A 14,413-nucleotide genomic window follows, 5' to 3' on the forward strand; every position below is an offset into this window, starting at 1 on the left:
ACAGTTTCTCTATCCCAAATCATTATATTGTGCTTACATTTTATTGAGGTCTTCTGTGGGATATTGCACCAGTACTCCTTTTTATTATGAGTGGCTATGGCTTCTACCATACTGTGGATTCTTATTTCTTTGTTCCAGGGATTATCCTTTCGATGGATTTCATTAAGAGTGTCCTAGCTGCAATATCATGTCCCATTGGTAGATAATACGTTGATAAGGGGACAATACTCTGAAATTAGTTTGTAGATGCCAGACCGGCAAAGGGAAGCGGCCGACCCTTGGCGATAACTATTTATATATATATATATATATACAATGCAGCACGGACTTTGTCAGTGAACAGGTCGCGGATTTTAGCGACGAAAATATTTTGACAAATTAAACTTAAATGTTGGAGTGAATCGAACGGCTTTTGTGTGTTTCTTAAATGGCTTATAAACCCCCTCCACGCTGCAATTGTTTTCGTTTCAGCACACGATCTCAGATCAAATTACTTGCTATGCGAGTACATCTCCGTAATATATATATATATATATATATATATATATATATATATATAAATATATATATATAAATATATATATATATAAATAGTTATCGCCAAGGGTCGGCCGCTTCCCTTTGTGTGGTAAGTAGCTTGTCTACCAACCGCATGGTTCCAGGTTCAGTCCCACTGAGTGGCACCTTGGGTAAGTGTCTTCTACTATAGCCTCGGGCCGACCAAAGCCTTGTGAGTGGATTTGGTAGACGGAAACTGAAAGAAGCCCGTCATATATATGTATATTTATATATGTGTATGCGTATGCGTGTGTGTGTTTGTGTGTCTGTGTTTGTCACCTAGCATTGCTTGACAACCGATGCTGGTGTGTTTATGTCCCCGTCACTTAGCGGTTCGGCAAAAAGGGACCGATAAAATAAGTACTGGGCTTATAAAAGAATAAGTCCCGGGGTCGAGTTGCTCGATTAAAGGCGGTGCTCCAGCATGGCCGCAGTCAAATGATGAAAGAAGTAAAAGAGTAAAAGAGTATATATATATAAATAGTTATCGCCAAGGGTCGGCCGCTTCCCTTTGCCGGTCTGGCATCTACAAACTAGTTTCAGAGTATTGTCCCCTTATCAACGTAGCGCAGCCCGAAGCCAACAGGCGGCGCTGCTGACCGTCTGTTCGAAGGATTGTTTACATTGTTTACTGGTTTTCCAAAAAATTGAGATATTAATATTTCTATGTCTCTCTCTAAAGGAGACCACAGCAGCGGTACTGGACATTAGTAGTTATCGCCACGCTAACATGGCAAGCTGGACCCCCAACAGTTCAATTGCATGAGATAGAAAAACAAAACGAAATAATTAAACGATCATGATTATATATATATTATCACTAGCAGGCGTGGCATTGGGTGCTTATTTATTGTCATGGCTTAGATGCCATTCTAAAGCATTAAAATACGACAGCCAAGCTAGGGTGGATGGTAAAACCGTACTAATTACAGGTGCTTCTTCGGGGATCGGAAAGGCAACGGCTGAACACCTCCTCTCGCGAGGAGCCAGAGTCATCTTAGCATGCCGTAACTTAACGAAGACGAAGACGGCAGTCGATGAAATACTTTCCTCAACTGGTGTTGATGGGAAAATGGTCAGTATTGTCCATTTGGATCTATCTGACCTGGACAGTGTCCGAAAATGTGCGAAAGAGGTAAGTTTTGGGCAATGGGCGATCTTTCGTCTCTAGTAGACCTTTCCGTCGATTTCCGTAAAAAACATTTTTTTTTTTTTACATATGGGCTTGCGGGAACTTTTGAAGTAATGAGAGCGAAAGAGACTAAGAGAAAGCGATTGTATGACGAGGGAAGTTCTTTTGAAGTTACCGTGCATGGGAAGCATTGATGTACATGTGTGTGTGTGTGTGTGTTTGATGGGGTGTGGGAGACAGACAGTATGTTGTGTAAGTGAAGTGCTTCTGTTAGTGTGTGAAGAGACAGAGTAATGTGTGAAAGAAAGAGATAACTGAAATTTTTTACTCGGTGTATGTGTATATGTATGTATATTACTTCAAAAGTTCCCGCAAGCCCATATGTAAAAAAAAAAATTTTTACGAAAATCGACGGAAAGGTCTACTAGAGACGAAAGATCGCCAAGTTTTGTTGTATAGCACTAGTTTCCCCCTCTTCACATTTGCTTTCTTCGTTGTGGGGCTGATGAAGTTTCACAGCACCTCTCCTTGAAAAATGCATGCTTTTAATAAAAAAAAAAGAAAAAAAAGGCGATCCTTCGGTATAGGTACCGTAAGTGGCTTTGTTTACATTTCTGAAGATAACAGAAACCCTTTTCTCCCACCCCTAACCCTAACACCCCATATATAAAAAGTCACTTTCTTGAAATGTATCCGGTACTTACACCGGTACATATACCCGGTACTACTAGCAAACAGTGGCCCCGGTGCGCGCACACACGAATTCGCTCTAGCTAGTCGTGACTAGTTGATCCTACAACGACTACCTAGCAAAGTAAATAAAACACAAAATAAATAATTTTTCTTAAAGTATATAACACACAAAAACACAAAGTAAATTCTAACTGGGCCCCACCTGCAAGGTCATGTGCTATTTATCTTGATATGAGATCACCATGTCACGCACATATGGTTGTGATGCTGTGCCAAATTTTGGCATTGAAAGCTACACCAATGCCAGAACAGGACGACACTGCATAGTACCAAAGATCCCAGCAATGCTATCACGCTTCAGGGACCAGTTACTGCAACAGCCTGGGTTTCAAGGGCCCACAGCTTTTTAATATTCTCCCAAAGAGTCTGAGGAATTTTGCACAAAGTAGATGTAGGGATTTTTAAATCAAAGCTGGACCTCTTCCTGTCGAGAGTCCCAGATGAGCCTACCTCACGGCAAGAGTTGCAAATGAGGGTAGCTATACCAAACTCCATTCTTCATCAAGTGCCACATATTAGAGGAGGCTCCTAGTAATAACAGTGTAGCGCGAAACGGCGGTGCATCAGCATGGCTGCAGCTCTGAGCTGAAACTTTAAAAAAAAAAATAAAATATATAAAAAAAAAATTTATTCTGTTTATTATTTAGGCAGCGTGCTGGCAGACTCGTTAGCGCGCCGGGCGAAATGCTTAGCGGTATTTCGTCTGTCGTTACGTTCTGAGTTCAAATTCCGCCGAGGTCGACTTTACCTTTCATCCTTTCGGGGTCGATAAATAAAGTACCAGTTTTGCACTGGGTGGGGGGTCGATGTAATCGACTTAATCCCTTTGTCTGTCCTTGTTTGTCCCTTCTATGTTTAGTCCCTTGTGGGCAATAAAGAAATATATTATTTTTTTTTTGTCTCTTATAGGTTATAGATACAGAAAAGCAACTTGATGTCCTGATCAACAATGCAGGCGCTAACTCAGAGAAGGGGAAGACAACAAAACAGGGACACAACTTTATTTTTGGTGCCAACTACATTGGACCATTCCTTCTGACCTACATGCTTTTGGATTTGCTTAAGAAATCTGCGCCAAGCCGCATAATTAATGTAAGCTCTTTAATGCATGCTTCAGTAAGAGAATCAGAGATTTCTTTTCATCCAAATAATTCATCGTCCTCACCTCGTGTTGAATTTCCGAACTGGAAAGACTATGCATTTAGTAAACTTGCTCAGATCTGGCAAACAAATGTCCTGGCTGAGAAGCTATCTGCAGACAATGTAACAGCCAATAGCATGAATCCTGGTTATGTTTATTCTGGTATATGGTATGTTGGCGACTGTTCCATGTTTAGAAAAATATTTTTCCGTAGTTTAGGTTGGGCATCCTCAAAAATTGGTCGTACGTCCAAGGATGCAGCGTTAACTGTTGTATACATGGCTGTTGATCCAAGTTTGGAGAAGGTCAGTGGCTGTTATTTCGAAAATGTTGAGATTTCAAAGAATATGTCTGCATGTGCTAAGAATAAAACTTTGGCCCAGAAAATGTGGGATGTTTCTATGGATATGTGCGGACTTTCAAAAAAATTTGAATAAAATTACTTAGAGATATGAATTGAGACTTTTCCAGGTAAAACTTAACCTTCTAGTCCTACCACCAGGTAATAAAAGATCAGATCACAAAACGAACTGTGATTTAATATTGTCTGAATAAGATGATCAGAAAGATTGAAAATCCAACTCCAACTTGTTTGTGAAAAATGATGCCAATCAAAAGCTGTGCACACCTGATGCCTGCCGGCTTCAAAGGTTCATCAGCAGTGAATGACCACCGATGACCCCTCTAACCTACTGGTCTCTGGTATACTGTTATGTATGAAATTTCCAAAAAATTTGAATAAAATTATTTAGAGATCCGATTTAAATAAATAAAAGAAAGGACAAAGATCCAAATCTCTATTTATTTATTTATTTTCTTGTGGATAATGTTCTGGATTTTTGTTTTTATTATTTCTCTTACCGGTTTCAGTCATTGGACAGCAACCACAATGGGCCCCTACTCTCAAGGGTTTTTTGTAGATCAGATTTAACCCTTTAGTGTTCACATTATTCTGCCAGAACTAATGCTTTTTTATCCACATTGTTTTAAACTAATCATGCATTATCTTGTAGCTATGAGATTTTGATAAGGTAGCTGTTAATTTTTAAAACGATATTGTAGGGTTGGTGTGAGAGACCAGATCTGGCCAGTTTGAACATAAAACAGGCAGAATACTTTTGGCCGGATATGGCCGGTTTAAATGCTAAAGGGTTAAATTCCTGTACTTATTTCAAGCTGGTATTTGTATTATTGATTTCAATTTACTGAATGGCTAAGTGACATTTCTGGCATAGAAAGACTAATAGATCAATTTACACATAAATACTAATACAGACACACACACTTATGCATGTAAATACATATACATTCATATACCTGTATAGATACACCTGCATATACGCACAGAGAAATGAGATGGGGTGCAGGGTGAGGATCGTTATCAAAACTGGAATCAGTTCAAGAAAGGTTCAGTCTGGGTTCAATAAACTGATTCAGTAGCCCCCTCTGATATGGTGATGGGACCATTTGACAGCATGGATATCTGCGACCTTATAGGATTGTATACACTGGACACCCTAATGAAGAAGCCCCTGTCAGTCCTTTTTGGTTTATACAGAGATGACACTTTAGCCATCTCTAGAGGCACTAATGGGCATACCCTAGATAGGCTTAAAAAGGACCTAATTAGTTCGCTTAGCTTTAAAATTATTATTGAGACCAACTTTATCATTGTTAACTCTTTAGATGTTGCCAGCGCCGCCTTGGCTGGCTTCTGTGCCGGTTGCATATAAAAAGCACCATCCGAACGTGGCCGATGCCAGCGCTGGCTTCCGTGCCGTTGGCACGTTAAAAGCACCAACCGATCGTGGCCGATGCCAGACTCCCCTGGCACCTGTGCCGGTGGCATGTAAAAAGCACCCACTACACTCGCGGAGTGGTTGGCATTAGGAAGGGCATCCAGCTGTAGAAACACTGCCAGATCAGACCGGAGCCTGGTGCAGCCCCTGGCTTCCCAGACCCCGGTCGAACCGTCCAACCCGTGCTTGCGCGGAAAACGGACGTTGAACGATGATGATTAGACCTGGGTACCAGTTCATACACACCCTACCACAAACCAAATGGAATGTTGTACATTACCAAAGCCCCTTACTCCCGACCTAAGCAAGAAGATTTTGAACTTATCCTGCAGTAGAGGAATCTTCGATGCTGTAGCCCCCTATTACAATGATGCTTTGGTATCCAGAGACCCACTACAGCAGCAATGACAACAACAACCACAACAGAAATAGTATTAACAACACATCCGCTGCTAACTGATTGCATCATCCATACTCTCAACAAAGCGCCCTTATATATGGTTTCTGATTACAAATATCTTGGGTCATACATATCATCATCTGGAGAAGACTTTCTAACTAGAAAGGGTATGGCCTAGTCAGCCTATTATGACATGCATAAGATCTGGTCATCAAATCTAAGTAGAGACTTCAAACTTGAAATCTTCAAAGCCACAGTCGAACCAATTCTACTATATGGCTCAGAAACCTGGACGTTATCAAAGAAGCTTAAGAGGCGGTTGGATGGAACCTACACTCGCCTCCTTATGAGAGCTCAAAATCTCTCGTGGAAGCGTCATCCAACCAAAATGCAAATATATGGGAAACTACCACCTGTGTCATCTCTTGTGAAAGGTAGGAGAGTCCAGTTTGCTGGACATTGTTATAGAGCTGAAAAAGAGGTAATTTCTACTCTTCTTCTCTGAAAGCCATCTACTTGCGATACCAGAGGGCGCACACTCTCCTACCCTGATGTAATCTCCAGGGATACAGGCATCCAGCAACAGGGCCTCCGTAATGCCATGATGGACCATGAAGTCTGGCGTAGCATGGTAAATTCCATTGTCTCGACCACGGTCGAACAATGATGATGATGATGCTGCTAACAACACTGACAACAACTCCATTGGTAGCGGTGGCAGCAACACCTGCAGTGGAGGCGGGAACATCAGTAGTGGCAGCAGCTACGATCACACTAGCTTTAGCTATACATGTAGCAACTGCACCAACAATGCATCCAGCAACAGCAGCATTGGTCGTCTTGTTGTAGTCGAGGGGCTTTTCTTTCATCATCACTGTGAAGCAGTGGTTTTCAACTAGGGTTCCACCAGTACAGTCCAGGTGTTCCGCAAGAAGTTACAAAACTGCTAAAATCGGCAGTAATTTTTAAGTCTCCTGTGCAGATATGTGTGCATAAGACTATTAAATTATTGCACAGGGGTTCCTCGAGCCAGTGGAATGTTTCCTTGGGGTTCTGCTCCAGCAAAAAGTTTGAAAAGCACTGCTGTGACGTAATGTGCTTTTTAAACTATTCACTTGTCTGTATGCACGTCCGTCCGAAAAGAAGAACAAGTCAACATCATCGGTAACCACTGAGCCGCAGGTTTTATGTCGGAGTTATCCCAGTTACCTGAGTTACCTTCTCCTAGAAGCATGCCCTAGCAAAGGCGAGGAGTCCTTCACTCCCAATGGTTTAACCGCGCGATTGGGTATTCAGTCCAATTATTTCTATGTCCCCGCGCATGATACAGCCTTAAGACATTTATTGGATGGCCGTTGACTCTCAAGAGTTCCTCCGCCCTTTGATGGGTTTTGTTTTTCATCCCGCAGGGTGTCCAATAAACACATACATACATACATATCACTGGAACAGCCTGCTCATGAAATTAATATGCACTTGGCCGACCTCTCCATAGACACATGTGCTTTTGACAGAGTTCTCAGGGAGATTCAGCACAACACAGACTGTAGTACACACACACACACACATATACATATATCATTCACTTTGGTACACATGTGGGCTACCAAATAATCAATGATAAAAATGTCATCTATACAAACCTCTCTAATACATACAAAGGTAAAAATAACAACACATATAGTTGTACACACATTTATATGTTTCCCAACGTATAGGAACCTGCATACGCTTCCCGACTCCCTACACTTCTATGTACACACGCCCACCATACAAGTACATCATCATCATCGTTTAACGTCCGCTTTCTATGCTAGCATGGGTTGGACGGTTCAACTGGGGTCTGGGAAGCCAGAAGGCTGCACCAGGCCCAGTTTGATCTGGCAATGTTTCTACAGCTGGATGCCCTCCCTAATGCCAACCACTCTGTGAGTGTAGTGGGTGCTTTTTACGTGCCACTGGCACAGGTGCCCAACGAGGCTGGCAACGGCCACGATCGGATGGTGCTTTTTATGTGCCACCGTCACAGAAGCCTGTCGGGGCGGCACTGGCAACAGCCACGATCGGATGGTGCTTTTTACGTGCCACCGGCATGGAGGCCAGTCAGGGCAGTGCTGGCTACGGCCACGTTCGGATGGTTCTCTTACGTGCCACCAGCACTGGTATCACAGCTACAAATTCCATTGATGTTGATCGATTACGGCTTTGATTTTCACTTGCTTCAACAGGTCTTCACAAGTAGAGTTTTGTGTCCCAAGAAGAAAAGGAATGTATAAGTGGACTGGTTACATCACAGGTATAGGCCACGGGTTATGGCCTCACTTGTCCTGCCAGGTCTCCTCACGCACAGCATACTTCCAAAGGTCTCGGTCTCTAGTCATTTCCTCGGTGATACTAACTTAGAGTTGTATATATACAGACATCAACATTTAACAAAGAAGGAATTGGTACATAAACACATACACTATTATGTTGTCACATGTGTTTTATTATGTACTAGCAGTATTGCCCGGCTCAACGGGGATTTCAGGGGAGAGTTTCAGGGTGTCGCTGGCGATGTATCGTGATGATCAAAAATCCGGCCTGCTAAAATTTGGTTAAAGTGATTCAAACTGCAGACTCAACGCAAAATGGTCACATTTAATTCAAAGCGTTAAAAATGTTATGAAAACAATTGGTATGTGTTCACAAAGTCCAAACGATTAATACGAAAAAACCCTCTAGGCTACATCCCGAAAATTCATTTCTTTGCTGAATTTCTACAGTGTTTACGGCGATTCCTTTTTTATTTCTCATGCAATTTACGCATGCTTGCATGCGTGGTGAATACAGTTCACGACAAACAACTGACTGAGTATGGTATAAGGCCTAAACAAACACCTTATCGATTTTTGCACTTGCAAGATGAATTTCGGAACAGAAATAGCGCAGTTCAATTTTCATTCGCCTAAACTTTAAGTGACCCACTTTTGGTGGTTCTACGATTTGTTGGCTAGGAGGAGATGTGCCGGGAAGTTAAACACACAGACACACAAGTTGAGTTTTATATATATAGATGTCTGAGATTGAAAATTAAATTGCAAAGGTGATGCCTTAGATAGAGGCATTAAATCACTAGATCAGTCATGAAAGTTACTCAATTGATTAGAAATAGAATTAAACTAGAGGAGTGGTTTTGTACCTGGGAAGAGTACCTCAGATGCCATCTTCCTAGTGAGACAGCTGTAATAAAAGTACTTCGCCCAAATCTGTTTCTTAAACGAGGGACATATTCAATACGGCACAGAATGTTTTTCACCTCAATAGACGCCATTGATTGGTTGAAATTGCAGAAATTGAAGAAAAAAACAACAAATATCTTACAAACTATAGAATTTTCTCAATAAAGCCAAGAGAAAAAGATGTTTTATAAACACATTCTACCAGAATACGAAGTTTAAAAGTGTTTATTTACGTGGAAATTATTTTTAAAAAACTGCCGGTCAAACCGAAAAGATCCTAGTTCAATACGTCGTTCTATATTTAAGAATTTTATTACGACCTAAAGAAATATTCCCATTCGTTGTAAGCTCCATATCTTTTTCTTCTTTTAATATAATTCCATGCACGTTTAAGAGTGCATTGTAAGAATATTAGATAACTACCAGTGGTTGACCGATTCTTAACTTCATTGACCTGACCTACATAGATTTTTAAAGACAAACTGACCTCGGTGGTAGTTCAACTAAGAACCTAAGCGGCCTTAACTAAAACACAGACGACATTACGTGTGTCTGTTTATTTCACTGCCATGTGAAACTGTAACGTAGCATGAACTACAAAGATACTGTAAATATGAAAATTCTGCCTTCGCAATTGCACGTGTAGGACTATATTTTTAAATGTGTCCTTCGTTTTATTTAACACGTTTGGCTGCGTCTTGAACAGAGTTGGCATACGTCTGTATTTTCCAGGACATGTCCTAGATTCAGATGTTATTTGCTCCTGGGTAGAATTTTTAAAATTCTTCAAAGTCCCAAATTTCAGCTTCCACCACTTTAAAAAAAATTATATATATATATATATATATAAGTTCTAGCCATCCAACTCCCGACCCCCGCCAAAAAAAAACCTAGTCTGTAATGAGAGACTTGTATAAATAATAATAATAAAAATAATGATAATGATAATCTGCAGGTGTTACAGAGACACTCAAGGGCCGAGTGTTTCGTGAAACTTATCAAATAAATGGGAATACACGAAATTTCGGCACTTGAGTCACTCTGTAGCATCTAACAATAGTATATAGACATTTTACGGTTTGTATCACCAGTCACACACACACACGCACACACACATATATATATAAATATATATATTGGTAAAAACGGTAAGATAACAAAAGAAAGAAAGAGACCTCAATATTGTGTAAATAGAGGAAATTTATCTATAAAATAATATGTTACATTTACTCAATAGTCAAGATAAAACTCTGAGTTTCAGATGCCGAAGTGGAAATCCACAACACCATCTCTTCGGTTATATGTATATATATATATATATATATATAACGCAAAAGGCCCAAAGACTGTGGTATCTTGGCGGCGAGCTGGCAGACACGTTAGCACGCCGGGCGAAATGCGTAGCCGTATTTCGTCTGTCGTTAGGTTGTGAGTTCAAATTCCGCCGAGGTCGACTTTGCCTTTCATCCTTTCGGGGTCGATTAAATAAGTACCAGTTACGCACTGGGGTCGATGTAATCGACTTAATACCTATGTCTGTCCTTGTTTGTCCCCTCTATGGGCGATCTTTCGTCTCTAGTAGACCTTTCCGTCGATTTCCGTAAAAAACACCCCATCAAACACACACACATGTCCATCAATGCTCCCATGCACGGTAACTTCAAAAGAACTTCCCTCGTCATACAATCGCTTTCTCTTAGTCTCTTTCGCTCTCATTACCTCAAAAGTTCCCGCAAGCCCATATGTAAAAAAAAAATTTTTTTTACGGAAATCGACGGAAAGGTCTACTAGAGACGAAAGATTGCCCCTCTATGTTTAGCCCCTTGTGGGTAATAAAGAAATAGGTATCTTGGATTCTAACTGTCCAGATACGGAAATTTTGACTGCTATTTTTAGCAGGTGGCAGTGGTGAGACCGTCATTGCCTTCCCTATCTCCTACTCCTCCAACTCCTCACTCCCGCGTTACACTGTGACACCATAAACTCGAGAACGAGGCTTGTTACAGGTCGAAAACGAGGCTGTCCCTCATAACCGACGAGAAAAAGCAAGAAGAAGGCAAACAGAACATCCGACACCAAAACGTTGAATGTTATCCGCTGAATTATGGAATTGCTGGCCATGTACAGCGATGGAGATCGATCAGATTCTCCCGAACAAAACAGTGATGTCGGTGAAAAGGTGATACAATTTTAAAATTAGCTATTACCATTGTATTGTGATGATATCTGACGATGTATATAAATATATTTGTGACGATGATGTGTTACGATGGCGGTGATCATAATTTGTTATGTCTGCATAATGAATGGTTATTATTGCTGTATATATTTTGTGTTTGAGCTAGTTTTCCCCTCCCCGAATAAAACCAACGTTGCCTCAACAGCAGTGTTTTATTATAATGAGACTTAAAAGCCGAGTTGTGGTTTCGCAAATATATAGGCAAGTATTTATTATACGGACATTTTGTGCCTCTGTGTGTAGGTCTAAATATATATGTAAATATAGGTGTATATTTTGTATATAATAAACGTATATGTACAATATATGTATATATATAACAAGTCTAAGTATTCTCCGTGTGTGTATGTAATGTATATATTCCTATGTATATGTGTGTACATATATTAGTAAATTAAAAATTTACCCGTATTTATATTTATACATACATAAAATTTTTATATATATATATATATATACACACACACACACAAACGCGTATGTATATATACCTATGTATATATATTTATACATATAAACGAATATGTATTATATATATATATATATATATATAAGTCTAAGTATTCTCTGTGTGTATGTATATATATATATAATATATATACACACATAAACGCATATGTATATATACCTATGTATATGTGTAAATTAAAAATTTACCCGTATTTATATATATATATATATATATATACACACACACAAACGCGTATGTATATATACCTATGTATATATATTTATACATATAAACGAATATGTATTATATATATATATAAGTCTAAGTATTCTCTGTGTGTATGTATATAAATATATAGAATATATATACACACATAAACGCATATGTATATATACCTATGTATATGTGTGTACATATATTGGTAAATTAAAAATTTACCCGTATATTTATATCAACGTATATATATTTATACATACATAAAATTTATATATATATATACACACACACACAAACGCGTATGTATATATATTTATACATACGTAAAATTTATATATATATACACACACAAACGGATATGTATGTGTGTACATATATATTGGTAAATTAAAAATTTACTCGTATATTTATATCTATGTATATATATTTATACATACATAAAATTTATATTTATATACACACACAAACGCGTATGTATATATACCTATGTATATATATTTATACATACATAAAATTTATATATATATATACGCATAAACACGTGTATATATACCTATGTATATGTTTACATATATTGGTAAATTAAAAATTTACTCGTATATTTATATCTATGTATATATATTTATACATACATAAAATTTATATTTATATACACACACAAACGCGTATGTATATATACCTATGTATATATATTTATACATACATAAAATTTATATATATATATACGCATAAACACGTGTATATATACCTATGTATATGTTTACATATATTGGTAAATTAAAAATTTATATATATATATGCACACACAAACGCGTATGTATATATACACACACAAACGCATATGTATATATACCTATGTATATGTGTGTACATATATATATATTGGTAAATTAAAAATTTACCCGTATATTTATATCTATGTATATATATTTTGCATACATAAAATTTTATATATATATATATAATATATATATATATATATATATATATATATAATGTACTTAGAAACACGTTTATGTGATTGCATGTGTGTCGAAAGAAATATATTCAGTTGTGTAAGAGGAGAACTATATTTGTGTGTGTCTATGTGCACATTATCACGCGTGTACGTTTTTACATATACATGTATTATATAGGTGTCTGTGTGTATATATATATATATAGAGAGAGAGAGAGAGAGGAGCAGGAGTGGCTGTGTGGTTCCGGGTTCAGTCTCACTGCGTGGTACCTTTTACTTTAGCCTCGGGTCGACGAAAACCTTGTGAGTGGATTTGGTAGACGGAAATGGAAAGAAGCCCATCGTATATATATGTATGTATTTGTGTGTCTGTGTTTGACCCCCCTCATAAGGAGGCAAGTGTAGGTTCCACCCAACTGCCTCTCGAAGAGTGTGCGCCCTCTGGTATTGCGAGTAGATGGCTTCCAGAGGAGAAGAGTAGAAATTACCTCTTTTCCAGCTCTACAACAATGTCCAGCAAACTGGACTCTCTCACCTTTCACAAGAGATGACACAGGTGGTAGTTTCCCATATATTTGCACTTTGGTTGGATGACGCTTCCATGAGAGATTTTGAGCTCTCATAAAGAGGCGAGTGTAGGTTCCATCCAACCGCCTCTCAAGCTTCTCTGATAACGTCCAGGTTTCTGAGCCATATGTTGAGTGGAACCTTAATGGATTCCATGGTTTACATGGTTATGGACTTTGTTTCTAGAATTGAGGAGGGAACAAGACCACTTGGGTTCTGCAGTGCAGATGTCTTGATTATCTGCAATACTAACTTTAGGAAACCAGCCAGTTACCTTATGACCTATCAGCGTGGTGGGCTCACGAGACAGATTGACTATATCCTCGGGATGGACAGATGCTTTTGTTACAGACACTTTCCTGATTGAAGAATGCACAACCTAACATAGGTTAGTAGTTAGTGATTTCAGATTTAGAGCTAGAAGGACTTAGGAGAAAGAAGTCAGTTTGGAAGAGGAGGATGTGGAAGCTGAAGGAGCCAACAAACAGGTAGAAATTTGAAACATCTGATAAGAACAAATTGGCGGGAGGAGGAGTTAGTGACGTATAGCTTAGAAGACAACTGGAAGTTCCTATAGGTCAACCTATAGAGGGTCATACACCAGACCTGTGGCTGGTGTAAAAACCTGGCCTGGTTTAGGGTGATATGGTGGTGAAGGTGTGAGGTGGACAGGCTTGGAAAGAGCGGTAAAATGGTGGTAGAAGAGAATTATATCTGAAGAGATTTTCCAGTCTTCTACAGCATGAGAATTTGAAGTGTGAAGTGTTCTGAATCGGAAGAGTGTGTATCAGAAAGAATCAAAATGTGAGGAGTGTGTCCAGGTGGATAATGGTACTCTTGCGCTTTGTGATTTTGGAGAGACAGAAACATGGAAGTGCCATTATGGAAAACTATTAATTGTGTGGAGAATGCTTGGGAGAAAGACATCTTTCCAATGTGAACCCAACAAAGGGACCAGCTATCTGAGTTGACAGTAGT

The 14,413-nt window shown here is 39.0% G+C and overlaps 2 protein-coding genes across 3 annotated transcripts in view; both read left to right on the top strand.

Annotated features, from left to right (window-relative positions):
- The first annotated feature begins 1,144 nt into the window (after positions 1 to 1,144).
- Positions 1,145 to 4,387, top strand: LOC115226231 (retinol dehydrogenase 11). The gene is made up of 2 exons (XM_029797255.2): positions 1,145 to 1,693; positions 3,353 to 4,387. Exons 1-2 carry the CDS (start codon positions 1,358 to 1,360, stop codon positions 4,019 to 4,021), a joined length of 1,005 nt encoding a protein of 334 aa, XP_029653115.1. The 5' UTR covers positions 1,145 to 1,357; the 3' UTR covers positions 4,022 to 4,387.
- A 6,599-nt stretch (positions 4,388 to 10,986) lies between these two features.
- The window catches only part of LOC115226108 (arginine/serine-rich coiled-coil protein 2), a 47,937-nt gene continuing 44,510 nt past the window's right edge, over positions 10,987 to 14,413 (top strand). The window contains exons 1-2 of one of the 2 annotated variants that reach the window (XM_036514993.1): positions 10,987 to 11,013; positions 11,044 to 11,183. In XM_036514993.1, the coding sequence (XP_036370886.1) occupies positions 11,109 to 11,183 (75 nt within the window). In that variant the 5' untranslated portion in view covers positions 10,987 to 11,013; positions 11,044 to 11,108. The other variant, XM_036514994.1, reaches the window with a different exon arrangement.

Source organism: Octopus sinensis, linkage group LG29 (genome assembly GCF_006345805.1).
Source record: "Octopus sinensis linkage group LG29, ASM634580v1, whole genome shotgun sequence".
NCBI classification, from domain to species: domain Eukaryota; kingdom Metazoa; phylum Mollusca; class Cephalopoda; order Octopoda; family Octopodidae; genus Octopus; species Octopus sinensis.